The sequence below is a fragment of the Melopsittacus undulatus genome, chromosome 8, assembly GCF_012275295.1.
Source record: "Melopsittacus undulatus isolate bMelUnd1 chromosome 8, bMelUnd1.mat.Z, whole genome shotgun sequence".
NCBI lineage: Eukaryota > Metazoa > Chordata > Aves > Psittaciformes > Psittaculidae > Melopsittacus > Melopsittacus undulatus.
Genome location: NC_047534.1, coordinates 42,929,312 through 42,957,201, shown reverse-complemented (window position 1 = coordinate 42,957,201; position 27,890 = coordinate 42,929,312). Strand labels below are relative to the sequence as shown.

Sequence of the window (27,890 nt, the reverse complement as noted above, 5' to 3'; positions counted from 1 at the left end):
TAGTTAACTTGAGATACAAGTTGTGTCAGTGCAAGTCATGTTTTTCTAAGCTGGTAGCAAAATGTAAGACATGTTTACATGGGGCAGTGCTGCCTTAACATTGTTTCAGTGGGACTAAGCCTGTTTCACATAAATTTTTTTATTCCAACTGCTTGGAATTCCAGTAGTTTGTAGCCACAGTTATATATGCTAGTGTAAAATCTGAATTTGACTCTCCTGATAGTGTTTTTAAGATAAAAAAAGCTGTATTCAGAGAGTAAATGATGTTCAGTGTTACACCAGTTTTCTTCCAATGTGAACTGGAATTCATAGGTTTTTAAAATATTGGTCAGAAATCTACTGTAGTTGTTTATTTTAGACCAAAGATGCCATAGGGGAGAAACAAGTTCCACCTGAAGTAGCTGTTTCTGAAGTTCCTTGTGGCATCATTGTGTATTGAATTGAGAGAATTTCTGAATTATCTAAATGGATTGAAAGGGTTTCTCTCATCCTAATAACTCACTTCCAGTATAATTTTTCTTTAAACAAAAATAAAGCTCTTCCAGTGAAAGTGAAGGTGAAAATGCTGAAGCACAGCCAGTGTCTACTGTCCGTCCTGAAGAAATTCCTCCTGTACCTGAAAACCGGTTCCTGATGAGGAAAAGTCCTCCTAAAGAAGAAGAGAAAGAAAAAGAGAGGAAAAGCAGAGAGAAGGAAAGGGAAAGGTAACATACTATGTTTTGAATTTGACTATGCGCTGACAGTGGTATGGTCAGGTTACTGGTTTAGGACTCTAATGTTAAGTGAGTCCTCTCCCTGTTAAACCGTTCCATGTTGTGAGCGCTGCTGGGTGAAAAAGGATTTCTCAGTTTATTGGCAACTGTTGCCTTTGTCCTAGAACAAAGGCTTTGAAAATGGTTTTAGTGGATGAAAAATGTAAAATTACCAAGAAAAAGAAAGGAAGGTGCGATACAGTTTCATTTAGAATTTATTGGAACATGCCCAATCTGAATCTATGAAGTCTTCTTTAAAAAATGGGAAAATCTGGAAACGTTGTCAAATATTTTGTGGTTACAGAACCCGAAGATTTACTGTGTGGTTGTTACTATCTGCACTGATTATAAAATATAAAATTGCATGTGTATTTTCCTTTAGTTTAATTTTTGAAGATGGTTTAAAACTGGTTTTTAATTTTCTTTCCTTCTTTTTTCTGTTAATAACAATATAACTTTTTAAAAATTACTTTCAGTAATCTATCGAATTCACAGTCAACGTACCAGAGGAGGCTGTTAGTGACCAGATCTGGAAGGAAAATAAAAGGAAGAGGACCAAGGGTAAATGATTACAATCTGTTCCCCAGAATAAACAAGGTGGTAGCACAGTCTTACAGCTGGTGTTAGGAACCGTTTTCATTAGGATGGTTGATGTAAAATAGAAAAGGTTCATTGTAATTGATTTGGAGACTGAGGCTTGAAGGAAGACAACAAGGAAAATTAAATTAATTTCCTGCTTGCATACCAGGCTTCTTTGAAGGAGAACTTTCTTTATTTGAACAAAAACGTGCTTTCTTCGTATTACTGTAGTAGTTTCTGTGATTTTGTGAATGGAATTAGCTCAAAAATGGTCCTAGTGATTAGCAGAAGCAATATGACATCAGTCACAGGAATGTGTGGAAGACTTCTCCACCTTTTGGCAGGGGGAGCTGTCAGATTGGTTCTTCTTATTCTGTGAAACCATATGTTACACAGTACTTGTAGCAAAATGTTTTTAGTAACGGAAGTCTCTGTCCCTCAAATTTTACTAAAAACTGTCTTTGTGTTGCTTGTCAGAGCTAAGAAGAATTTGCATTCTTAGAAAGGCAACAGGAGAAGACCTCTGAGCAGAGTACAAAAATCAAAGTTACCTTTAAAACAGTTATTTATAAGACATTTTATATTCCTGCTTTAGCTGAATGCCAGATGTATTTTTCAGTAAGTTAATAACTTGCAATGTGAACTTGTTATATACATATGAAGTGTCATGTTGTGTGCTATGTAGAATCGAATGCCAGGGCTAAAAATCTCGCATAGCTCTCACACCCTGTGAAATTCAGACTTGCACCCAATTTTCTCTTATTCCTTTCAAGCGTTACCGGACACCTTCCAGATCCAGGTCAAGAGATCGATTCCGACGCAGTGAAACTCCTCCACATTGGAGGCAAGAAATGCAAAGAGCTCAGAGAATGAGAGTATCTAGTGGAGAAAGATGGATAAAAGGGGACAAGTAAGATTATTTCTTTCTGGAATATATGCATTGAATTTTTTTTACATATTTAAAGTGATACCTGTCAGATTTTCCAGTATAGTTACTTCTGGAAAAAAGAAAACCTGGGGCGCTGATTTGGTTATCCCATTATTTGTGCCTGATTTTAGTCATGCCACTGTAAATATATAGTTATTGATATAGATGACTTAATGTGATATAATTTTCAGTTGTGAAGCTGTCTTGCTTCTGACTTAATTTTTCAGAGTGGAGGGAATTCAAAATATTTTAAATAATTGTATCTTTTTCTCTCCAAGGAGTGAAATACATGAAAACAGGAAAGATAATCAAAAAAGCCCAGGAAGAGGAAAAGAGAGAAAAATATCAGACCACAGACATATTTCTGAAAGCCCAAGCAGAAGAGGGGAAAGAGAGAAGAAAAAAGATCACAAATCCAGCAGTAAAGACAGGGAGACAAGAAGGAATTCAGAAAAAGATGACAAGCATAACAAAAGCAAGGCCAAGAAAAGGGCTAAATCTAGAAGCCATAGTAAAAGCCGAGAAAAATCAAAAAGTAAAGAAAGAGACTCTAAGTACAGTAGACATGATGAAAAGAGAGTAAGATCAAGAAGCAAAGAGAGAGACCATGAGAAAGGTAGAGAAAAAGAAAAACGTTATGATTCTAGAGGGAGGGATAAAGAAAGAAGTAGAAGCAAGGAGAGAAGTAAAAGGGCAGGCTCACGAAGTAATGAACAAGACCATAGGAAGAGTAAAGACAGGGAGAAACGCAGGTCAAGAAGCAGAGAGCGTGAGCATGCTAGAGGAAAACATAGTTCCAGCAGTAGAACAAGGGATCGCAGCAGAAGCCGAGATAGGGGTAGGAGAGGAAGATCAAGAAGCAGAGAGAGAGATCGCAGCAGAAGTAAAGACTATTCAAGGAATAGAGATAGAGAAACAAGAAGAAGAGGAAGATCAAGAAGCAGAGAAAGAAGAGGTACACCAGATAGATACAGAGGAAGAGAAAATAGGAGGAGGAGAGAATCGAGAAGCTCAGAGAGGGAAGAAAGTCAAAGCAGAAACAGGGAGAGGTACTCAAATAGAGAAAGTAGAAGCTCATATAAGAGGAACGATTCTGAAAGCCAAAGGAAGAGGCGTTCAAAAAGCCGTGAAAGTAGCAGTCCTGAATCCAGTAAAGATAAGAAGTCTAGCAGAGATCAGGATAGAAGTCCAGATTCAAAAAAGAGACCAAGTAGCAAAGAGAGAGAATCAAAAAGATCATATTCACGCAGCAGTAAAGAAAAGGAAAAGACCAGATCCTCAGCAGAAAAAGAAATAAACCAAAAATCAAAGAGTCAGGAAAGAGATCATGCCCCTAGTAAGGATAAAAAGTCTGACCATGAAACAAGTCCTGGAACAGATGACGACAGGCATGGATGAGTGTGTGGACTTAATGTTTCCATTGTCTCAAAGTTTTAGAGACATCTTGGGGAACGCCTTTTTTTAAGATGTGGACTTCAGTTTGGTCTTTTGATAATCTAAAACCTGGATCATTTGTACTGCTAAAGTTTTAATAAACTTGAAATGAAAAATGAATTCTGTGTGTAATACAGTGTGCAGTGTTTTTAAATATTTCATTGGTTTATGTATCCTTTTTGTGTGTTGGCAGCTAGAAAGTTAACTTCTATGCTGCAGTTATTTTTTACCTGATGAACTTAGTTTAGGACAGTGACTGCCTGTGAAGAAGCTTATCCATATGTGGGGAAGAAAGCTGCAAGTATACTACATGTCAACTTAAAGCTAGGAGGATGTTGCAAGGTGCTCATCACTGCTGTTGCTACATCTGTATTTCAGTAGGTATAAATCCTAAGGAAGACAATTTATAGAGGAAAACTACATTGGTGGGCTGGGGTTTTTTGTAATCATGAAGTGAACTAATTTACTTAAATCTTCACTGTACTTCTGTCACTGTCATCTGTGCTTGGGAGTTATTTCTTTGTCCTAAACAAACAAAAAAAAAGTGCTTATCAATGTAATTATTTCCTCTGTAACCTTCTCTTTCTGTTCCATGCTTCTGTGTTTGTCTGCTGCAGAAAATTCAGCTTGGATGGTCCAGACTACCCTGCTTCAGTTGCTAATTAATGGATGCACAGAGATGAAGCAGATTACCAGAATTCACAGTGGGTGTCAGAATAAGGAACAAGGAAATCCTTTCTACTCTTGCTGCTTCTTTGCAGCCCATGAGAAGGCTACTACAGTTCTCAAGTAGTGGAGCTTGGGGTAGTTGGGGCAGAATTTCAAATGGTGTTTTAAGACAGGCTGTTAGTTTTTTTTCAAACAAAAATTTACTTTCCTCCCTACATTTCCTCATTCTGAAGACTGTACTCTCAATCCCTCCTCATTCCCTACTACATGCATGTCTTCCTAAAACCAATTCCCTCCCTTTTCTGCTTTTCTTTCCTGCCTCTAGGATCCACCTATTTCTTTCTCACCTCCACATCTTCATATGAAAGAGAAGGAGGTTGGATTATGTTGCTACAGGAGTGCCCACGTTCATCAACAAAGCAGCTGGGATGTGGTAGTGGTCTGAGAGGAAGATAGATTGGGTACAAACCCCACCACTTTTTCGATCCTTTCAACTAGTCACGCTGAAGGTTGGCAAATCTTGAAATTCCTCAGAAGTGATGAGCATTAATGTAAAGATTGTTGAAGCAAAACAATGCTTAAAAAATTGATTTTTGTTTTTGGCAGATCTTTGAGTTTATGGCATAACTTGTTCTTCCTGTATGAGTTGACATTTTTGCTATATAACCCACTTTGTGATCAGTGTGTGTCTACAGCAGATTAGCAGAATTGCAGAAACTTGGCTTGATGTGATCCTGCCATTTGTTATTCTAAAGGAAAACAAATGGTTCTGTTTGGAAAGCAAAAGGAAATCCAGGTTTTTGAACCACATAAGCAACCTTGTCAAGGGAAGAAAATTAGAAGTGTGTAGTGTTACTTTTTGGCAGAATACTTACATGGGAGCTGTTTTGGCTATTGACTTTTTCCTGTGTTTTAGTACGAATTTCACATTGCAGTGGTTGTTTTACATAGAATGTGTAAAAATGCTTCCCAAGCCCACACATGGTTGGAGGATACAGCTGTTAGTTAAAACCGCTTATAGTAGTGACTCAAAGGCCTGTATAGTAGTCCTATTCCATGTGAAGCCACTCTGAACTCTGTGGAGAAGATGTAGTCCTGTTTTGGGGGAGTCTAGTAAGGAAAAGGAAGTTAAGCTTACAGAACTGTATGTCAGCTTGGACAGAGACTTCCTTGGTGCATTTATTTGGTGCTGTGCATGCCATGTGCTTCAGAGTCTCATTGAAAAGCTCTTTGTTGCAGTGTGCTTTCATTATTTTTATGGAGCTGACCCACAAGCAAACTATTACTGAAGAAGTACATTTGCGCTAATATTCTTGCCAATACCACTGAAGCTCATATAAGCATGCAGACAAAGGCAAAATCTTTCAACTGTATTGACTACTGCAGAAGAGGGGAAAAAGCAGCAATAAGGCAATCCATACGAATTGTTACAAAGTAAGTTGCAAAGTCCTTAATTCAAAATCTCAAAATGGAGATTATATCCAATAATAGTTTACAGTTGTGTATAATTGTTTCAGAAGATGCACTTGTATGCCCTTTCATATTGACTGCTTTGTTACACTTCTGAAAAGTATTTGTACAAATTGAGCTCTAAATTATTTCATAGTTTATTAAAATTCATCTGAGTTGGTATCACAAAGCTGATTTTCTTGGGTTTTAATGTACTTTGTGAGAAGTTGATTATTTTTAATTGCACGCTGTGGGATACACTTGATCTCTTGATGGTGCGTGTCTTTGCCTGTGTCATACTTGGTGCTGAATTGGTTTGGTGCTAATCACTTTGTTTAAACTGAAACACAAGTGTACTTGTGTTTCCGTCCCTTGTAAGAGGGAGGATTTACCAGATTTGTGCTTTTTCCAGGAAATTGAGAATGCTGATAAAAATTCAGTGGGACTGAAGCACAATCCCACAGACATCCCAAGCACCAGTGAGCTCTTGCTGCCTTGTTGAGGCAGTGACTGCTGCTCTTGCTGTCCAGGAACTGTTTCCCTTTTTGGCAGAGCTTTCCTGTTCCCAGATTCACAGTAATAGCCTTGTGCTGTAGCCACAGTGTGGCTCAATGCCATGTTTGGCAGCTGTGTCACAGCTTGTTGGCTTTTGGCTTAGAGAACTGGACTGGAAGCATATTTAAAAGCAATACTTGTATGTGTACGAGAGGTAATCAGAACAATGCCTGTGGTTGTTCCTTAAAAATGTGGAAAATAACACTTTGAGAGGACAGCTTTTTCTGTCAGTACCCTGGAACTGACCTTACTCCAGAGAATTTGTGAACCTGCAGAATCAGTGAAATGAGGGCAGGGCATATGGAACTAACTTTGTAAACAGTTCTTTAAGTGTATATACAGGCTTGATAAAATTTCCCATTAGACATGCATTCTTTTGTATTGACGATACTGACAATCAACTAGTACCATACAGCCTATGTATACATGGAATACTGAATTTAGTATTGGCAGTAGCTTTCCAAACTTCAGCAGAAAGAGACTGTTATTTGGTGTTTGATTTTCTGGGTACTTGAAGGCACAGATTCTTAGTGGGGGTGGGTGGATATAACATCAGGTTGTGTAGATTCTGTTGCCTGTAAAAGATGCGTTGCTGTCTGTGAATTCTTTGACACAGCCATAGTGTTGCAGTTGTTGCTTTGCTTTGATTTTTTAAAACCTTTATCTACTTGTCAAAATTTTAACCTAAAACTTCTCACTTGCTAGTTGAAATCCCACACTACAGACTTTTCTTGCAGTGGTCTGTGTCAGATGCCCTGAAGAATTTGCAGTGATCCCCATACGATGTCTAATTTGTCATAGTGTCAGTCTGGCAAGTGGATTTTATATTAATGTAAACGTAAAAAAAGCAGTCCTTTAGCCACCTTTCCTAGAAATGTTTATTTATTTGGAGCCAATGAAGTATATTTTGACTTTCCTTATAATAGAAAACCTAGAGTTACTAATGCTATGCTTTACCAAAGATCCCTCTTTTAAATCATCTGTGTATTCTCTCTCCAATACTTGAAGAATAGCTTTTTGAGAAAAGGCAGTATTTTAGCAGCAGAGTTGCTTTGTGGGGTTTTCTCTGTCTGTGTGTGTGTGTATGAACTTAACCTTTAGGATACCAGTGACAAAATTAATCTTCACGCTGCTGGAGTCAATGTGATAGAAATGTAAAGAACGGTTACTTGCACTTTCCTTCTTTTGCTGAAAATAGTACTTTTCCTAATGCACTTTTTAATGAAATTATTTAAGAAAATGCGTATCGGAAGTCTGAACTTCTTGCATTTTGCCAAATTTGAGTTTGGTACAATTCCACAGTTGTCTAGCTTAAAACTTGAGCTTTCCATTTTGTTGCATGTGTACTTTTAGTACATATATTAGGCATTCCTACATATCCTGTGCATATCTCTGTAACTGTATATAAAAAGTAATCAGTGTATGGCTTTTGCCATAACTGCTAATGAAACAAATGGCTGGAAGGATTGAAAAGAAGTTAAGCCTATTAATTTATGTTCAGTGGTAAGAGGAACTAGCTGATTACTGGTTTCCTTTACCAACTGAAAGAATTGTGGTTAATCACAGAGGCAGTATTGTGCATGTAGTATTTAGCAGAGTATTTGGAAACCTCAGTCTTTGGACATTTTGTAATTTATAGACAGGGAAGATCCAGTTTTCAGCTGGGAGAATAAGTAGTTGATATGGAATGTACAGCTTGTGTATTAAAACACTTCTTAAATAAATGCCTTTTTGAATGTTTGTTAATATATCCAATATGTCTGCCATGTGTGCTTCTTGCAGTATTACTTAGCATCTTCTGTATTTAAAGCAATATTCACTTCTGAGTCATATGTGAGTGTGTAAATGTGTGTGAGAGTGTCAGATCTCCAGCCTTTTAAAGTGGTAGTACTATCTGTACAGCTATACAAAGTATGGTGAGTTGATGTCAGGGCACTACCTCTTCAGTTAAACCACAGTCTGTTCATTTTTACTTGAGATGTGAGTTGTCTACTACAAAATGACAGTCTATTCACTATATATTGTAACATACGTAAAAATGCAGCCATATAATGTAACTGATCGACTGTCTGATATTTTGTTAGTGGCAAACTTTGATCTTGTACTTACACAAATATGTCTTGTGTATGAAGCACAATAGCTTTCGCTAGTTACAGAAGAACTCCCTGTTCATGGTGTGCATTCAAAAGTAGTGGTAAGATGGCTTACATTCAGTTTAGAACTGAGTGAAAGAACAATTTTGGATCAAAAGATCACCTACTGGCAGCCTGGCAACCTGGCTGTGCTGGGAGCAGTGCTTAGGAGAAAGCAACAACGTGCTTTTCCAATTCCCTACAGTCCTTTCAGAAACCTGCGTGTTATATACATAGTCTTATTGCAAACATCGCTTTCCTGTAAAGGATTAGACTCAGTCAGTGCCACAACCTTCTCAAGATAGGAATACTGTCTTCCATTGCATTCTCCAAAGTCACAAATAGAAAACTGTAACAAATAAAAGGTGCTCTCACCATTGATCTTATTGATACAGGCAGATGTTTTTAAACAGCTTACTCAATTTTATTATTTGCTCAGCAAGAATTTTTTTTTTTTTTAAGTCAAAGCATAAGCTTTGAATGAAACCTGGAGGCCCAGCAATACCTGAATACAGTGCAGATAAATTGATACTTTACCTTTGGTTGTTACCTCTTGACTTAGAGAAGGTGAATCTACTGCTTTGTTCCATAATAAAACTAGAACAGTTACTGATACAGTTGCAAGCTGTGGCACTTGTTTGTTGAGCTGAAGTTGAGTATAGGTGGTTTTTGGCAAATAGCATGCCTTGCAACTTGCTCCAGCTGTTAGGCACTGATAGGTTTTGCAGGCACATATAACTTGTAAGGAGACGGTGGCTAGCTTCTTATTCCTTGGTAGATAATTCTGCAGTTACCAGATGTATTTCTGAAGAAGAAACAGAGTTTTAAGTTTTGCTGTATAATTAGCAACTACTGTACAATTATATGTATATGCTCTGATCATCTGTAATTGAAACCAATGCAGAAATACTTGTCCTATATACTACTAAGCTTTACCAAACAGTGTCCAATGTCTTCCTTTTCCACTATGCCGCTGTACCAGTTGCTGGATCTGTATTTCCTAGATATACTGGTGATCTCGTCTTCAGTCCTGTCTCTGGTCTGCTCAGTAACTATTGCTTCTTCCAGTACATGTTGCTGCTTTCTAACCTTTCTCAGTTTTTCCCTTTAAATAGAAAAGGAGTCAGACCAGGTGCTACTCATTTAAGAGGGGCAACTACTATTATGTGAACAGAAATGTAATGTTGAATTTTACTGAAACCTGCAGTTTTGATGTTTAAACTCTTCATCACCCAACAGAATTGTGCATTCTCTGGATAATATACTGGAGATGAGGAAACTTACAGGAAAAAAGGTGGCATGCTGGTTTATGCAATGCAGGCTCAACCAGCTATGAACAACTACGCTAAAAAACTGCTTTCTAGAGATTAACAGATTAAAGGGTGGGTTTGAATCATATGTGCACTTGGGTATCTAGTTCTTGCCATCAAAGACCATGATGCACCAGAACTAGAAAAAGCTTAAATTGTAATGGTGGCAGGGCAGGAATGTAAAGGGAATGACTATGTATATTACAACTTTAACAAAGCCTATAGCACAGCTTATTTTTAATAGAAAGGGATTCCTTTGAAATAATTCCAGAGATGACATCTCATGTGGTCTTGTCACATCTTTGGCTTTCAACTGCCTCTTAGTCTTAGCTGTCAGAGATGAGGGTTGTTGTTTTTGCGTTAGGGCTGTTTTGGAGGTTTTAAGAGCTATTTTTAAGTACCAGATTTTCTTTCTCTCAAAGATGCAGTGCCAGAACAAGGAGGAAGATTACAGACTAGCTGTAGCACTCTTCTGTTCAAGAGATACCAGAAAGGTGTAAGTTAATAACAGGCATCTGAAAAAAAAAAATACCTATTGAAACAGAACAAATAATTTGTTCTAACATGACCAGTGAGCTTTGGGAAAAAAAATAAATAGATAAATAAAAAATCTTTGTTTTTCAGGAGTATGCAGCCAGTCTGTACTGGGACATGAAAGTGTCCACCCTTAGCAGTCCCAGCTCTTGGAGCACCAACTCTTCTGTTTGTAGGTAGCTTTGTTTCCAGGTATGTATTCTCTTCAAACTTCCTCAGAGCTGAGCAGTGGCAAAGGCTGTCATGTTAAAAAGAACTTGAACAGAAGTAACAACTCCAGTCTGGAACACTACCTAACAGTAAAGAGCTGCACAGTGGGTCAACTCAAATTCCCTTAGCAGAGGAGGCATCTTAGAAAGCTCCTCTCTTAGTTTCCTAGGTAGAAGTTTTATTAGATCCATGATGAAAGCACTATCTTACAAGGGTACCACAGCCACAGGAACCAGTTGTTACTGGTGGGAGAGTACCATCTTAGACCCTGGAGTCCTGCATGTTCAAACTTCAGTTGCTACTCCACTTTCAGAGTTGGGTTTGGAAAATACGCAGTTTGATTTTGAGGTCTGTTTCAGTCCCTCCAAGGGCTGTCTTGCACTTCTAAGATCTTGGCCTTGTAGTAAGGCCAACACACCTATTATGTTTCTCATCTGCTACAACTTCCTAAAGTAGCACACCATCAGACAGGGTGCTTTGTTGAGCAAAAACAGTAACTGAAGTTTACCAGTAAAATAATTTCTCAAATAATATTCTGATTTTTCTAGCTATTAATTAAAAATTAACCTACCACTGGAGTCCACTGCCATCTATGCAGCTTTTAAGTACCTCTGAGGATAGTGACTCAACTCCAACTATTAACTAATATAAGTAGTGATGCTAGGCATTAGATCAGAGGTACCTCTCAGATTATTCGAGGTCAGCAGTTTTACTTATCAGCTGCAGTTGATCTCTATGTATTTTGTTGCCATCTTTAAATGGTAGCTGAAAAGGGCCTCTGATGGTCAGCTAGACCAGCCTCCTGCCTTACATGGGACATCTTTAAAGCCTTCGCAAGTAGTGATTCCACCGCCTCCTGGTGAAGCAGGCTTTCATGACTACTCAGCCTGATGTTCCATGTCACAGCTTGTTATATCAGTCACCTGACTCTGCTGAGAAGAGTTTGGCTCTTAAGAAGTGTTTTCATTGCCACTGATTCTCATCTATTTGCTGAATAGCTTTCTTTTGCTTGTACAAGCAGCTGTTCTCTCAGCTTATTTCCTCTATTTTCTTCCTGTCATCTTCAACATACCATAAACAAACTGATTTTAGTCTTCTGTATTATTCCTGCAAGCAGCTTTCCAATTCTTGCCTTTCATGTAGGAAAACTGTAAAAGACAATCAAATGTTACTAAAATGCCTTTTCACTGAAAATTTTAGAACCTGGAGCATTTCTTCATGTTCTTAAAACCCTTGAAGATTTTTTTTGCTGGCTTTTATAGAGGGTTACTAACTAGAGCTTGTCATTTAAAGCAGGCACACAAAGCATGCGCATCTCAGACTATGGAATAAAGTGATACTATGATTCATGCTGGATTTTTTCCATGCTGAATTTGGGCAACAAAATCAGTATTTAGCCAATGTGCTTTAAAAAAAATACTTCACTCTAGGTGTACTGAAAGGAAGAGTTGTTTTCTGGTAGTTGATTTTGGTATTTCTGTAGATGTTCACAATACAAAGGGTATAACCCCATGGAAGCAGGCTGTAGACTTCAAATGCAGACATACATAATCTGCAGAACAGGGCATTTCTTGAAGCAGAGCAGGAAATCAGGCTGCAGTCCAGCTTGGTTCTTGCTGCTGTAGAGATAGACTAAAACCCATTTAACTCACCAATTGCATGGTAGTGAGCACGTGCAAATATGCACTTGAGGATGCCTTTGGAGCGTTACCAAGCTCTGCAGGTTTCAGCGCCACTTCTGCTGTAGTCAGTGTTTCTCGAGGCCACAGCTTCTGTGATCAAGAGCTTTTAATAAAAGTTTTCATTCTTTCTGCTTGCTGAAAAAAGCTTGAAGTAGTAAAAGGAGCAGTGGCTCAGAGAAGGGAAATATATCTTTCATTAATGAACTACGTAAAAGAAAAAATTTTTAGAGACAGTTTCACAAGTTAATTGCCATGTCTTTTTTTTAAAATACGTAATTTTAAAAAATACATTACTCCAAGATTATTAGAGAGAACTGTGTCTCTTTTAGTTGATAGTTCAGCAATGTTAGCATTTTAGTTTAGATCAGAAGTTGAGTTGTTGAAACAAGTATCTTGGTTGTTTCTACTTACTGTGCTTTGGTTCACATTACAGAGTGATCACAATCTCGACTCTTTTGAATGAAACTTAAATAGGAAGATGTGCTCCAAGCAGCGGCTAGAGCTATTCTAGGCAAAACCTCTGAAAAACACACATCATGGGTGTAAAGTTCTCAGCAGCAACTTCCTCACTCTACAAACAAGCCCCTTATTGGCCACACTAACTGACATGGGTACTGGGAGCCAATCAGCTCCACCCAGCCATGTCCTGCTGTCCAAAAACCTAGTAGCAGCGCAGGCCACAGCAGGATGGACCAACCAAGACAATTCCTGGTGTGTGTGGACTCGGAGGAGAGCACTTATCCCTGTCATCAGGCAGGTCTTTGAGGGGGCAACACAAGCTGTAACACTCCTGCACAATACTCAGTCCCTGAGCAACCTTGGGGGCTCACATACGTTTGGCAGGAGGAACATGGAGAATCCTCTTTATCAATCATCCTTCCCCCTGACCCCTGAGTTGTTTTGTAATACTACATATGTATACACTCTACCAGTCTTGCAAGTTTGCTAGTTAAGAAGCCCGGGTCTTGGTCCCTCCTTAGAAGCTTGGAGAGAATAAAAATTAGATCCAGTAATGACACTGAGTCAGTTACTCACTCTTTATCGCCGAAATGCTCGATCCTTACAGAAAGCAGCTTCTCTCTGAGCATTGTAGTCCAAGTCATCTTGCTTTTCCTGCTGTTTTTTTGCCCGCTTTTCAGCCTGTTAAGGGAGTAACAAAGCTTAATATTTCTTTCACAACATAACTTTACCTTAAAACTCGAGAGGATGAACTTACAGGATTTCTGAAGTAATGTTAGTTTATACTTAGTTGATACTTGTCAAATATCATCCCTCTCAACTTCTTTCCCCTGCCATACCCCACCATGAAAAAGGTAGACTGAATAGCTCAGTGAGTGCTACTCTTTCCAGAAGATACAAAAGGAAAACAGTGACATGGTTGGAAAGAATGACATAATGATATAGGACAGGATATGATCTGTCATTGTTGATCTCTTTCTTATTACTAGCCCTCTCAGGTCATCCTCCCTGACCAGCATGGGCCAAGTCAGCTTGGAAGAGGCTTCTGTTTCACTGCTCTGAGAGGAAGCTGGTACCCAGCTTCAGCACCTGCAGTGCTTACGGGTAAAACCAAACAAACAACACGCATATCACACCCAGAACAAGCTTGCTTTCTCCCATTCAGGAAATCTAATCCTATGGCTTTAGAAGCGTGCTTCTTTCTGAAGGCATTGACAGGTTACAGCTCTTTTGTTTACCATTTGCTGCATCTGAAATTTCTGTACTTCCACGCTGGCATCATGTTGTCTTTGTTTCGTGTCTTTTTCCTTTTCCAGGTAGGTGCGATCTGCTGTCATCCGCTGATTACGATCCCTCTCACCCTCTGCTTTTTCTTCTTTCTCCTTTTCCACTTTCATCTTCATCTGTATTTTACAAAACACACAAACAAGGATAGCCAAGGAGCTAGCCTGCTAAGCTGGAACTCGTATCTTTTAGCAGAAGCAGCCCCATATCAGCGCTCTGATGAGCACGGTCATTGTGGCTGGCCAGTGTCCAAGCCCAGGGCTTTCAGCAGCCATGGCAGATATGCACCCAACAGAGAAGTGGGAGATTGAGAGAGAAGGCCAGGAAAGATGTCAGTAGCACTGACGGAGCATGCTGATGCAGGGCACCAGAACCACCAGATGTGATCTGGGCCAGGCTCCTCAGCTGCAGTGCAGAGTCTGGAAAATGTCTGCACACATTGCCAACAATACTGGAACCAACTCTTGAGAGAGGATCATCACATCTACTGCTTCCACCTTCTTTAAGAAGTTCGTTCTGAAACTACACATGGTAAATTTGAGAGGCAGCTGCTAAGTGAGAACCTGCATGTGCCTCTGACTTGTTTCTCTAGAGCCTGTTTCCGAAAGGTATTCAGAAGTACATGACAGAAAAAGGAGTAAGAACTGGCTGGGTTTCTTACCACAGTGGTTCTGTGTTCAGCAATAGCTTCAATGGCAGCCTTTTGTTTTGCTTCTTTCTCTTTGTTTTTTATTTGGTATTCATCTTCTACTGCTGCAGCTCCTCTAGCAAGACGATCATCTTCAACCTTAAATGCTTCATTTATCTGTGCAGTTAGTTGTTCAAGAGCTTTGTCCTTACGCACCTGGATAACCCTGCAGAAGAACATGAGCTACTGTAACATACCAGGATATCTGCTCAGTTTACCTGGGGCACTGCTCCTACCAAAGCCAGCAATCCCACCCCCAACAGCACCAATTACTACTGGAACTGGTTGTAATTTCTTTTCTGTACTTTCTACTTCTTTCTCAAGTTTTAATTACAGAAAGATTGCCTGCTTCACAAAGTTTCAATTTTGCTGATACAAAATTGAGTAACATTTGTCACAAAATATAATCGCAAGTTTGAATCTTAATGCTGAAAAGTGTAGCCCTAGACCTACCTATTAGTCTCAGCAACTTTTTCTCTTGTCAGATCAGCCATCATTTCTTTTCCTTTAATATAAGCCTCAATCCGATCATCTTCGTTGTCTTCTTTTTGTTTCTCTTCAGCTTGAATTGTTTTCTTTTCAGCAACATACTCCTGTTTACATAGAAAACATCCTTTATGTAGAATGAGATTTTGAAAACATGAATTGAGGGAAAAAGAAAAACCTAGCAAAAACTTCAGGCCTAACCTATAGTAAGAATTCTTTGGTTGTAGCAGTGGTGAAGCTATAGAAAATAGAAACCCAAAGGTGGAGGAGCGTTCTCATGACCTACTTACCACAAACTACTACAAAAGTAAAATTAGTATGTGATTGCAGCCTCATGGCACAGTATCTGTAAGTTACATTATTTCCTTTACTTCCCCGCTGGCTCCAACTGTACTGCTCCCATCATGTGCATCAATCACAGCACAGGCTCTGAAGGGCTCAAAGAGTAGGAGTTTGTAGAACCACTAAACTGTAAAGGACAAGGCATTTTGTAATTGTGCAGAAATGGCAGTTATATACAGCTTTTATTGTGTATTAAAAGTTGGGAACAAATGAGGTAAAAGTTGTGTAACTGGGGTGAGAAGAGTATGGGTGGGGGGAAGCAAGTAGTTTCAATGGGAATTTTCTCCTCTTACTCTCTCACATGCCAGTGAATCATCACAGTACCGCCACATCTCCTTGCTCAAGCAGCCATGGGGAGGGAAATATTGGATGTGGTAAGGGTGTCTTGACAGATTTTTCTAAACATCTCCAGTCACAAAGGGAAAGACAAGTTGAAAAGATACTATGTTCAGTCTCAGGCTATTCCCTCTTGCCAACAAAGAAAAGTGGCCTTAAAGAATGGGTATATGGAACCTGAATTCAGTTCTCAAGTCAAGGACAATCTCCTTAATATCTGTAGCAGACTTTTTTCATTTTAGACCAGTCAATGCTTAGGTGCCATAATACAACTTCCAAGAGGCCTTTTTTCAAAAGGCACAGAGGAAACACACAGCTTGCAGTTGGCAGGGTAGGCATATGATCCACTGCTACTGAAGCTGTAAGCAAACCTCCTCTTGCCAGGAGGCCCATTTTTTTGTGGGCCAAATGCAACAGTTTCACTCCAGGCAGCCCGGGTGAAAGGAGCATTTTAAACTCCGACTTCCTGTTGCTTACCTGATGCTGCCTCCGGCGCTCAGCTTTCTCTTTCTCTTCCTTTTCTCTGTCTTTCTGAATTTCCAATTGATACAATCGGTTCGATAACTGTATTTGTTCCCCTTCTCTTTTGTCTTCTAGCTTGGCCAGATCTGCCTGATGTTTGCGCTCCTGTATTCTGAATTGGAAAAAAGTTCAATAAATGTGCTAGGGACCACACAAAGTAATGAACAGGTGCAGATTCTGCACAGCTACAGGTATGTTTAACAGTAAACCTTAGTATTTTGAAGTGAAAGTAGAATGTTAGAGATCAAAAATAAAACCACATTTTTTCAAATGCAGCTAGCTGCAAGTCCTTTGGCTAAAGCTCAGTCCTAGTGTAAGGGAGCTGGTTGAGCCCATATTAGCAAAAACAAGTATGACCAACATAATGACTCAAATACTAGATTTAATTGGTTAGCCTGTTTTAACTGTCAGCCCACTCACTGCCACAGGCTGCGCCATTGTCAGCTAGCTGACTTCCAAGCAGTGCCACAGCACTGTGCAAGGCCGGCCGTGCTGGTGGGATCTGTGAGTGATTCCGGGCAGGGGGCATCGGCAATAAGGAATTCTGCCTTAGAGAAACAAGCCACTTGCTCTCATTGCCAGGATATAGACAGTCTTATTTAACTTACTAGGACTGTCCCTGGAAGCAAGAGACGTTTGTGAAGGTGGAAAACGGAGTTACGGAGGAGCAAGGGGGTGATGAGAAGTGACGCGTTTTCAGCCTGACAAGGGAGAGATGCTGAATCAAACAATGGTTGGTGAGCAATGAGTCACCCGCTCCCGCCTCGCTGGTGCAGGGCTGCCTCAGCCGCGTCGCCGCCCGTGCTGTGTGACCCCCACCGCCGGGGGTGTAGGCGGGCGCCGCCAGCACGGAGCTGGTCACGGGGAGATGCTGAAACCCAGCCCCGCTCCCGTCTGCATCCCGCCGGACTCACTGCGCCAGCTGCTCCTGGGCCACCGCCCGCCGCTCCAAGTAGCGCCCGCGCTCCACTTCCGCCTCCCGCCGAGCAGCGTCAGGCCCGTCGCGGTCCATCCTCGGCTTTTCTCTGCCGCGGTCCGGCCCAGTGCCCGATATTCCGGGAAGCGGCAGCGCCTGCTGAGGGAGAGCCGTATCCCTTACCGACAGCCCGGTGTCCCGGGGAGTCGGGGGTCTTTCTTCCACCCCCAGAGAGGGAGCAAATGCGGCGGCCACCACCCTTCCCCCGCTCCGTGCCCGCGGGAGCGCCCGGCCCCGAGCCGCCCTGCCCGATGCTGAAGAGAGAACAGCGTTACCTCAGAGCGGAAACAGCGGCGGGGACCGTGCCGCAGCTTTTATAGCAGCACAGGGCCCCGCCCCGCCCGGGAGCTGCCGGCTGGCGCCAACTGCTCCTTCAGGCAGGAAGGCTCAGTTCGGCCTCTGAGGTGCTTGTCTCCCTTCCTTTCTTTTCTCCGGGCCGGGCAGAAAAGCCGGCCCGAGCAGCGGCGGTCACCGCGGAGGTCGCGACGTGACCTGTCCCGTCTCGGAGCCGTCCTCGGCCGCAGCCGGTGCGTGAAACACTTATTTCTTTGTACGAGCCCGTACCCGGTAAGAGGCTGTAACGCCCCGCTCTGCCCCCGCCTTTCCGCTCTGAGCTCGGCGGGTTTTCTTCCCCCCGGGTTGCCTCAGCTCTGCGCGGCTGGGGGTGCGGCGCTCCCGCATGTAACCCCCATCCAGATAGGCCTGCCTGTAGCTGCCTGTTGGAGACTTGCCTTTACCCGTTATCTGGACTCAAAAAGTGCTCCCTGGGCACTCTTTTCCCTGAGGAAAAGCCCTGGCGCCCCTGGGAGCTGGATGAGGGGGTCTGTCCTCACCCTCCTTCGACAAATTCCTTCCTTGCCCTGCGTGGAAGAGACTCCTCGAGGGAGGAGGTGGCTGCTGCTCTGTGGAAGGAGTACATTCATCTTACATCCAGATGTTTTACACTGTAAGGGAAGCAAAACCAGCTTTGCCCGGCCCTCAGCTTGCAGGAGGGACCTCACCCGGGATAGCCTCATGTCTTGCTCGAAGTCCTGTGCTTTCTTCAAAGCCTGTTGCTACTGCAGCCAGGCTCACAAAAAACCTGTTTCCAAGCTGAAATATTGTCAAGCATCCTTTGTGTAAAACTAGGTTTGGGTTTGTTGTTTGGTTTTGTTTGTGTTTTTTTCCTAGAAATTGCATAATTTTCTAGTTTATCCAGCAGAGACAGGCAGCTGGAGGGCTGGGACAGAAGTCTGTGTGCAACAAAACAAAGCTTCAGGTTTCTTGGGTTTTGTTTCCAGTGAAATCCAGAACGGGGAGATACTCTATTTAGACTCTAGGTCATTACAGGAAACCTTAGCTCTATCCAAGGCAGGAACAGGATGGTAAAATTTTGGCAAAGCAACTAAGCTTGAGGAGTGAGATGTGTGGGTGACTTGGGTGTTGGACAGTAAATCAGCTGAGGAATCTGAGAAGCAATTTCAGATCAGATCTATTTGCTGCAGCTTGAATCATTATTAGTCTTTGTAAGGAACAGCTCAATGACATTGTCACTCGTTGCCATGCTCTTTTCATGGCAGCTGTTGAGATTTACATTGGGACCTGTATTTGCTTCCTAGGTGACCTTTTAAGGGCTGTGATCAAATCACATTCTCTTTTCATAGAATATAACTCATTTATAGTGGAATATTTGTTTTACAGAGGTGGTTACAAAATTCTATAAAAACTGCAGTACTATTATGACTTTCACGTGTATAAGGTTGTTTTTTCTTCCTCTGTTGATTGTGTAAAGTATGGGGAATACTTAACTGGAAGTAAGCTAGTGAAAAATGTGACCTTTTGTACTGGGCATTTGTATTGCAGGCCTGAAAAACCTGGGAGAGTGAATTTTTAGAACAGTGAATAACAAAAATATAACAGTAATAGTGAAGTTTTGGCTGGAATGGGTTGCATGGATAGTCAATTATATATCATGCATTCCTGCCTCAAGTTTAATAAACTAACTTTTATTTTTGAGAATATAACGAGTTCTCAGGCAATTTGGTTTTTTTTTGTTTTCAAATAGACTGTGATTCACAGTATATAATAGATGTTTGTTTGTAAGGTTCAAAAAGATATCTTCTTTTTAACCACATGAAGACTGCTTCTGTCTTTCTCTGCTAGATAGTCTCTGTATTACTTCATGTTTTTAACTTCTTGTGCAGTAGTACATCTACAAGGTTACTGGGTCCCAGCACCATCCTGTGCTTGAAAACCATTTGATTCTTCTTTTTCTCTGGCAAATGGCCTGAGTCCAAGTCCTCTTACATCTTCAGATGCTTTGAGAAGAGGATAAAGATGATGTGTAGTCTTGGCCTCTGATTCAATTACTTGCTTTGCATAGCTCTGAAATTCCTGCTCTTTACAAAGAGCAATAAGCTCTGTCTGAGCATCATAGTCCAAGTCTGCTTGCTTCTCCTGCTGTTTTCTTGTCTGCTTTTCAGCCTGATGAAGAAAATGGAATAACAAAGCTTAATATTTCTTTCACAACATAACTATCCCTTAAAACTTAAGCTTAGTAGAAGATCTGCGGTGATGTTAGTCGATACTTGTCACATATAATCTTCCCCCACTCTTCTCCCTTGCCGTACCCCCTCAAAAATGGTACATTAGATAGCTGAGTGAACATCAGCATTGGTTAGGGTTGCTCTTTGATGACCTGCCCAGAAAATACAAGAGGGCGGCAGTAGTACATAATGGCACACTGCAGGAGGTGAGCTGTCACTGTAAACCAACCAACCTAGATTTGCGCCACTGCTCTGGAGGAGGGTACTCTGTGTAAGCAGAGCATAAATGATTTAAGAAATTATTTAAGAAAACCAAACCCAACAAACATCCGCCCCCCCCCCCCAACAAAAGACAGTGAACTTCCTCTCTTCCTCTCAGGTAGGAGCTAGTGCTGTTGGTTTAGATGCATGTTTCTTTCGGGTTACAGCTCTTCTGTTTACCATTTGCTGCATCTGAAATTTCTGTACTTCCACACTGGCATCACGTCGTCTTTGTTTCGTGCCTTTTTCCTTTTCCAGGTAAATGCGGTAATTTTCCATTATTTTATTATATTCTTTTTTACTCTCTGCTTTTTCTTCTTTCTCCTTTTCCACTTTCATCTTCATCTGTATTTTACAAAACACACAAACAAGGATAGCCAAGGAGCTAGCCTGCTAAGCTGGAACTCGTATCTTTTAGCAGAAGCAGCCCCATATCAGCACTCTGATGAGCATGGTCATTGTGGCTGGCCAGTGTCCAAGCCAATGGCTTTCAGCAGCTATGGCAGATATGCACCCAACAGAGAAGTTGGAGAGGGAGAGAGAAGGCCAGAAAAGATGTCAGTGGCCCTGATGGAGCATGCTTATGCAGGGCACCAGAACCACCAGATGTGATCTGGACCAGGCTCCTTGGTTGAGGTAAAGCAGGAATAAGAACAGGCTATGTTTCTTACCGCAGTGGCTCTGTATTCAGCAATAGATTCAATCGCAGCCTTTTGCTTTGCCTCTTTCTCTTTGCGTTTTTTTTCTTCTTCAGCTTCTTTTTGTGCAATGTCTTTAGCAAGACGACAATCTTCCTTCTGTAATGCCTCAGCCATTTGTAAAGCTAATTGTTTAACGATTTTGTCCTGACGTTCCTGCACTTGCCTGCAGAAGAATATGAGCTACCGTAACATATCAGGATACACACCTGGGCCTACCTGAAGCACTACTGATACCAAACTCAGCAGTTCTGCTTCTTATTTTCTCTCCTCTTGCCACACAGTCTAGCCCAACCCACCCAACTTCTCAATCTCCAGTGTTCCTCCTGTTTCTTTGTTTTTAATTGTCTGCTTTAATAAATGTTCCCTGTATTCTTGTAACACTAGCTTTCTTTCGCAGTAATGAGTTGGATCATGCAGTGCGGAGTCTGTCTAGCATTTTGCCATCAGGGGAGAAATGTTGGGTCTATTGGCCCAAAACGAGAAAAGAAGGAAAGTCTTAGATCATCTCAATGGTATCATCATGCTGTCCCTGGGTTGATAAACCACCTTCCCTTAATAATAACCCAATGTAATTAATTAATACAGGTGCCTAGTTAAAAAGTCTTAATTATTTTTCATTATCTGGTTCAGGGAAATATAGCTTATGTCCAAAAATACTTTTGTTGAGGATTTTAATTGTCTTTAATTGTTGAGGAGGTGGAGGCTTGGCAGGTGATATGGAAAATCACTGATCCAAACACACTTATGTAGAGCTTTGCAATTCTGTATGTCTTTGTACTTCAAAGGGTGGAAAGATTGCTTTCCCCCCACCCCTATTACTAAGGAACCTGTGACAGAATTTCCTTTTTCTCCCGAATTTCCTACCCTCTCCATCATAATTTAATTTTTAGAAAACTGTAGATTGTGTTATATCATCAGCCTGAAAGATTTGAAAATGGCTACAGTATAATATTTAGTTTATTTGCAATTAATACTCTAGCTTTGTACCTACCTACGCAATTCAGCTTCTTTCTCTTTTGTCATCTTGGCAATAATCTGCTTTGCTTTAAAATGAGCTTTGATCCGAGCATCATCTTCCATTTGTTTTTGTTTCTCTACTGCTTTGATTATTTCCTGATCAGCTACATGCTCCTGCAGGGGCAAAACGGTCCTGATGTAACAAGGAAAGTTGAGAAAATCTGGGCCTGGGGTAGCAACTAAAAGAATCACTCCTGATTCTCTCTTTCTATGTTTGTTTCGAAGAAGAGAGGGAATAGTTTATTAGTACCTTCTTTTCTGCCTCGCTGTTCATTCATGAAGAGGAGATAGTAGATATGAGTAAGGAGAAGGGTAACTGAGCATTGACCAGCTGCTTCTCCAGCCCATTACACAGACAAATTGCTATGCAATGCAGTGAGCATTATCCCTTGTTTCCATTCACACACATGGGAGAGGGGGATGTTGAGAGGAATGGGACTGTGCAACCCCCACTAGTACATATGAGAGGCCTTTCTCAAAAGGCACAGAGGAAACACACAGCTTGCAGTTGGCAGGGTAGGCATATGATCCACTGCTACTGAAGCTGTAAGCAAACCTCCTCTTGCCAGGAGGCCCATTTTTTTGTGGGCCAAATGCAAGTTTCACTCCAGGCAGCTGAGGTGAAAGGAGCATTTTAAACTCCGACTTCCTGTTACTTACCTGATGCTGCCTCCGGCGCTCAGCTTTCTCTTTCTCTTCCTTTTCTCTGTCTTTTTGAATTTCCAATTGATACAATCGGTTCGATAACTGTATTTGTTCCCCTTCTCTTTTGTCTTCTAGCTTGGCCAGATCTGCCTGATGTTTGCGCTCCTTTATTCTGAATTGGAAAAAAAAAAAAAAAAAAGAAGTAGAATGAATGGGCTAGGGACTGCACAAAGTATGAACAGATGTGGATTCTGCATAACCATAGGTACCTTGCACTGAAGAATGTCACACTTTAAATTGAAGATGGGGGGAATATCAAAGGTGAAAAATGGCATCTTTTTTTTGTAATGGTAGCTCTAAATCCTTTGACCAGAAATGAAGTAATGCTGTGCTCCATTTGCAGTCTTTTATCTGGATGACTCATTAGCACCATTGCATTAATAATATTCTGGCCTTTCTCTGCAGCATCCTCACTGACAAGATTTCTCCAGCAAGTCCCACTGTATCTATGTTTCTCTCCCTGGGCATGCAAGCAATAGCTTAAGCTGGTAGTGTTCTATAAGAAGTTCTGCAAGGATTCATGTGTTGGACCTGGAATATGTGAGATCAGTCTTTGAACCCTTCCTCTGCCTCAGGAAATTTGACTCCTTCTATCAGATCACCAGGGCCAGGTGTCTATAAATACCCTTGGGGACTCCTTCATTAAGGTATCTGGAAGAGCCCTGCAGAAAGAATGGAGGTGGCAATGATGTATTCTCTCAATGCCAGTGGAGGTGGCAATGATGTGTTCTCTTGATGTGTTCTCTGGATTCCAGTTATGGGCAAATGGAAAATCTGATTTAACCTTTTTTGGAACTGAAAGTGAATTAAAATACACTTTCAGTGACAACTTTTGAGTAGTGATTTGTCTAAAACCTATTGAGGCCTGCTAGACTGTTTACATGTAGACTTTTGGCAAGTAAAAGAGTGCAATATCACAGCTTTTCCCATTTGTGCAAGGTCCTTTGTGGCACCCTGACTTCAGTAAGTTTCTGCAAAAACTTTGTATGAAGTATTTGTGAGAAGAGTAAACAACCTTAGGGTTACTTTTAATTACTACTTACTGTTCTAGCTGATCTCTGCGTAGTGCTTGTTCATTCATATAACGCTGGCGTGCCTCTTCTTGATCCCTGAAATTAGCTTCTTTACATTCATGTTCCTTTTCTTCGTCCTTCTTTTTGTTAGCATCAGACTTTAACTTTTTAAATTCAACTTGAGCATCTCTTTCTTTTAGGACCTTGGTAAGTAGAAGTGCACTCTGCAAGAAAACATTTAGAATAATTTGCATGTTCAGCAGTGTTTAAAGACATTCAGTACAACTTGAATTTAAAAAGCTGTCAACACACATGAAACCCTTTAATTCTTTCGTTCTGATAGCTTAGGTAGGTTTTTGCACGATCAATAGCCTCCTTCCGTTTTGCTGCTTGGAACTTTGCTTCTTCCAAATCAATTAACTTTCTTTCTTCCTCTTCCCTTTCTTCACGTAATTTTCTGGCTTTTAGTTTCTGTTGTGCCATGCCCTATATTGCAGATAAAATTAAAAGTTACATCTAAGGCCCATGGATTAGAAATGTATAAACCATTCTGAAGGTGAGATACTCTATATTTTGGTATTTTATTAATTTTGTATTTTACCTTTGATAAAAAAGTTGATATTAGAAATTAAATATATTTGTCTTTAGTTAAAATATTTACATTTTAAAAGCAAATGTTAAACAAAGGGAGTGCAGCTAGAAATATTACTATGAGTGGCTTTGCATGTATGAAAATGAATCCCTTTGTTTACAAATGTGTGTTGTACTTGCCATAGTGGTATTGGGCCAGTCTTTTACAGCAGCTTTGGAGCGTAAATGCATTTCTTCCCGTTCTTTCTTCTCGGCGAGGATGAGTGCAGCTTCTCTGGTTCTGCTGCCAAGGCTGTCTTGAAGCCTTTCCCATTCTGCTTTTGGCAATATAATTACCTGACGAAGATCTATTTCATTTGGAAGTAAACAGCCATCTAGAATGTAATTTTCTTCCAAATGGTGTGGTGCTGTGCAGAGGGAAGAAAAGATACGTAGGTTACTTGATATCAAAAAATTCTATATCCAAACCTATATCAGGATTTGAATTATTTCATAGCAATGATATCAAGATATCCTTAGTATTAATTACTCTCCCCATCTCTGTACCCCAGAGCTAAGACAGGGTATCTGTAGTCTAACTACAGCTAGTGCATGTACTTGGGCTGTGGCACTGACTTAACTGTTGTATGTCCCCTTGTCTATTTGTCTTGTGGTAACTTAGACTAGGTTTTGTGAAATGCCTTTCAAACCATTGCCAGTATTTTTAAAGGAAATGGCACTCTATGGAGTAGCATCCTGTTAGAAGTTCTTGTTCATCTGGTTTGCAGCAGGCTGACATGCTGTGTTTCAAATGTAAGGAGTCTTTCAGTGATACTGACATCAAAGTATTTTTCACGTGCAATTACTAATCAGTTTGCCTCATGATCGGGACCAGGCCAGGTCTTCTCTCTCTGTCCAATGTGAAAGCAGCTAAAATTGTACGCTGACAAGGCTGCTCCCTGCAGGTAGGGAACTGCCAGGCACCTAGTTCTTGAACTCCAGCTCTGGATGACACTGTACCTCCACTGGTTTCCGGGTAGTTGTTTCTAGTCAGTTCTTAAGAAGAAACGGCCTGTCTTGCTGTCTGCAGCTGTGAGAGTGGGTGGTTTGGACAAGGGAACAGACACACCCCTACAGCCGCCCGGAGCCGTGTATAACCGGCTGTGGCTACGGGCTCGGCAGTACCCCCCGGTGCTGAGTCCCCGCATGAGAGCCCCACTCACGGGCGAGCTGCTTCTGGTGCCGCCTTCCACGGGGGAGCCTGGGCCCCGCCGCCGCCGCCATGGCCCCGAGCTTCGCCGCGCCGCCTGTGGACGCGCGCTGTTGCCGGGCAACCCGGCGGAGGGGCAGTCATGTGATGGCGTGGGGTTGAGGCGCGCGGCGGCCTGGCCTCACGCGGAGGGAGGGGGACGCGGCGAGCGCTGAGGTGGGTCGGTGGCAGTATGGCCGTTGGGCAATAACGGCTGGGCGCAGGCAGGCTGGCTCTGGCCCTTTCCCTCAGGGCTATCGGTCTGCTGCCCGGCTCCCCCAGCACCCCGGCCAGACCAACCCCGCTGCCGTGGCTGCTCAGCTTTACCCCTCGGCCGGGTGGTTGCGCCCAGGGCGGGCGGTTTATGTGTCGGCGCGGCCTGCTGGCAGGGAGCTGGCCTTGTAGACGCCCTGGGCTGGGGCGGCGATGCCCATGTGGGATGACTGGCCTGTAGGTGAACGGCGTTAAGTTCCAGCTGAGTATCTCCTGCTCCCAGGGGTTTCCGTAGCCCAGAGGTGCTCTGCAGGTACTGAAGTTGTAGGACAACAGCAAGCAAGCTTCGTGTGTCTGTTTTCCAGATTTGCAAATGTCAGTATGTCTTTATGTTGGCTGTTCTGATGTAACATGTCATTGTTAAAAAGGCTGGCTACATCTGTTCAGTAGTAGTTTCCTTTTGAAATACCTGTGAAGGTGTTTTGCTAGGAAAATCTCAGTTGGGGTGTGTTGGCAAGTGCTGATGGAGAAACTTAGAGCTGGTTAGTCAAACTGATGGTTCACCTGTACTTCAAGATTGGCTCTATGTTAGCAAATATGAGTAAAAATGCAGCATCAGTTTAGATACTTTCACATTCTTCTAATTTAAACAGAAGTTTGGTACTGACCTAGAACTTTGACCGTTACAGATGGCTTTTTTAGCTTCAGCAAAACTTCCCATAGCTGTAGTAGCCATAAATAGTTTACTTTGTTTAGATATTTGTCCTCATTCTCTTGAAACAGATTTTCTCTCTTCTGAGCACAAGTTCAGGGTAGGAGTTCAGTACTTTTATTTATATAAATAATTGTCTTTTTTTGTTTGTTTGTTTTGGAAACTCTTTTCTGGCAGCAATGAAATTTCTGTTGGCTTTTGATTTTGACCATACAATCATAGATGAAAATAGCGATACCTGGATTGTGAAATGTGCTCCTGAGAAAAAGCTTCCTAATGGATTAAGGAACTCCTACCGACCAGGACATTGGACAGAATATATGGGCAGAGTCTTTGTCTACTTGGGAGACAATGGCGTCAAAGAAGATGTGATGAAAAGAACTATGACAACAATCCCTTTCACTGCAGGAATGGCAGATCTTCTGGGTTTTATTGGTGAGAACAAGGAGTTGTTTGACTGTATAATTGTTTCAGATTCTAATACAGTATTTATTGACTGGATTTTGAAAGCTGCTGACTTCCATAAGGTGTTTGATGAAGTGTTTACAAACCCTGCAGCATTCAGCAGTACTGGCTACCTGACTGTACGGGACTTTCACGCTCACCATTGTGCAAAGTGCCCTAAAAACCTTTGCAAAAGGGAAGTTTTAAAAGAATTTCTGGATAAACAATTGGAGCAAGGAGTAAGTTACACACAAGTTGTATATATAGGTGATGGTGGGAACGACTTATGTCCAGTAATGTTTTTGAAGAAGGATGATATTGCTATGCCCAGGCAGGGCTATACCTTGGAGAAAAAGATATCTCAATTGGCCCAGAATCTCAGTCCTGTGGAGTGTTCTGTTCTGGTTTGGTCTTCTGCTATTGACATTATGTCTTACTTGAAACTGCTTATAAAGGAATAATTTAAACGATAAAAGGAAACTAATGCAGTTATATTTAATCTTCCTCAGAGAAAAAACCCTGAATGCATATAAAAGCACAAAATTGTAACAGTGGGCTGTTACCTGAACATACCTTTTTAAACACAATATAAAACTGTTTATGTTTAATCTTGGCCATAGTGGGAAAGTGAAGTTAAAATGGCTTTCTGACCTAGTACATATTCCAACATAAGTGGAAAAAGGGGCTTGCAAAGGGAACTGCCATTATTCTTAATCTTCCCCCTCTCCCCAGGCCTTTACCAACTAAGTAACTGACCTTTTCTGTCCCACATGCATAGGGGAAGAAGTAGGATTAGTGCACAAAAGAATTAAATTCTTTACTCACAAAACATTCGGTGCCAGGAGCATGGTTCTGGAACTGTTGGCTTTTACATTTCTTTGATCAGGATAAATGCTCAATTTTGTAAATTATTTGGTATGCTTGTAATCTTGTTTGATCTGAAGATGCATTTATATTTTTAATATACTAAATATTTTATCAAACAAAATAACTTTTTAATAGTTTATCTTTTATTGTAAAGACAATTAAAAGTTACTGTCACTTACAAAAGCAACACACCTCATTTGTGTAATGTATTCTGGCCTGTGTATCATCAGGCACCTGTTCTTTTAAAGTGTACAGTGTACACCAGTGTAGGTTGTCAATCTTTGGA

The 27,890-nt window shown here is 41.3% G+C and overlaps 4 protein-coding genes across 7 annotated transcripts in view; 2 read left to right on the top strand and 2 right to left on the bottom strand.

The window, feature by feature from the left end:
• Nucleotides 1-3,813, top strand: part of PPIG (peptidylprolyl isomerase G) — a 28,095-nt gene extending 24,282 nt beyond the window's left edge. Inside the window, exons 10-13 of the mRNA XM_034065599.1 lie at nt 537-704; nt 1,229-1,313; nt 2,105-2,241; nt 2,538-3,813. Coding sequence (XP_033921490.1) covers nt 537-704; nt 1,229-1,313; nt 2,105-2,241; nt 2,538-3,657 — 1,510 coding nt within the window. The 3' untranslated portion in view covers nt 3,658-3,813. The remainder of the gene's footprint in view (nt 1-536; nt 705-1,228; nt 1,314-2,104; nt 2,242-2,537) is intronic.
• Nucleotides 3,814-8,698: 4,885 nt separating this feature from the next.
• On the bottom strand, nt 8,699-17,598 carry LOC115947060 (DNA ligase 1-like). The gene is made up of 6 exons (XM_034065820.1): nt 17,266-17,598; nt 16,307-16,463; nt 15,119-15,258; nt 14,639-14,831; nt 13,932-14,096; nt 8,699-13,374 (listed from the first exon to the last, which is right to left on the bottom strand). The coding sequence occupies exons 1-6, from the start codon at nt 17,361-17,363 to the stop codon at nt 13,273-13,275; spliced, it is 855 nt and encodes a 284-aa protein (XP_033921711.1). The 5' UTR covers nt 17,364-17,598; the 3' UTR covers nt 8,699-13,272.
• Nucleotides 17,599-17,644: 46 nt separating this feature from the next.
• Nucleotides 17,645-27,682, top strand: PHOSPHO2 (phosphatase, orphan 2). Of its 4 annotated transcripts, none has more exons than XM_005152622.4 (2): nt 17,645-17,854; nt 26,471-27,682. In XM_005152622.4, exon 2 carries the CDS (start codon nt 26,473-26,475, stop codon nt 27,196-27,198), a length of 726 nt encoding a protein of 241 aa, XP_005152679.2. In that variant the 5' UTR covers nt 17,645-17,854; nt 26,471-26,472; the 3' UTR covers nt 27,199-27,682. The 4 variants fall into 4 exon arrangements, with proteins under 4 accessions (XP_005152679.2, XP_030907960.2, XP_030907958.2 ...); XM_031052100.2 differs by lacking the exon at nt 17,645-17,854 and adding an exon at nt 23,564-23,756; XM_031052098.2 differs by lacking the exon at nt 17,645-17,854 and adding an exon at nt 25,012-25,545.
• CFAP210 (cilia and flagella associated protein 210) lies at nt 19,395-25,403 on the bottom strand. The gene is made up of 9 exons (XM_031052095.2): nt 25,343-25,403; nt 24,321-24,547; nt 23,862-24,035; nt 23,580-23,773; nt 22,492-22,648; nt 21,806-21,945; nt 20,785-20,977; nt 20,294-20,458; nt 19,395-19,790 (listed from the first exon to the last, which is right to left on the bottom strand). The coding sequence occupies exons 1-9, from the start codon at nt 25,401-25,403 to the stop codon at nt 19,527-19,529; spliced, it is 1,575 nt and encodes a 524-aa protein (XP_030907955.2). The 3' UTR covers nt 19,395-19,526.
• Nucleotides 27,683-27,890: the final 208 nt, after the last annotated feature.

Coding starts and splice junctions, on each gene's coding strand:
- CFAP210 (XM_031052095.2), bottom strand. CDS start 25,403: ATGGCGGCGGCGGCGGGGCCCAGGCTCCCCCGTGGAAGGCGGCACCAG. Junction 24,036..24,320: donor ACTGGCCCAATACCACTATG/GCAAGTACAACA, acceptor TCTGCAATATAG/GGCATGGCACAACAGAAACT. Junction 20,459..20,784: donor CTGAATACAGAGCCACTGCG/GTAAGAAACATA, acceptor TGTAAAATACAG/ATGAAGATGAAAGTGGAAAA.
- LOC115947060 (XM_034065820.1), bottom strand. CDS start 17,363: ATGGACCGCGACGGGCCTGACGCTGCTCGGCGGGAGGCGGAAGTGGAG. Junction 15,259..16,306: donor AGCGCCGGAGGCAGCATCAG/GTAAGCAACAGG, acceptor CTATGTAAACAG/GAGTATGTTGCTGAAAAGAA. Junction 14,832..15,118: donor AAAGTTGCTGAGACTAATAG/GTAGGTCTAGGG, acceptor GTTCTTCTGCAG/GGTTATCCAGGTGCGTAAGG.
- PHOSPHO2 (XM_005152622.4), top strand. CDS start 26,473: ATGAAATTTCTGTTGGCTTTTGATTTTGACCATACAATCATAGATGAA.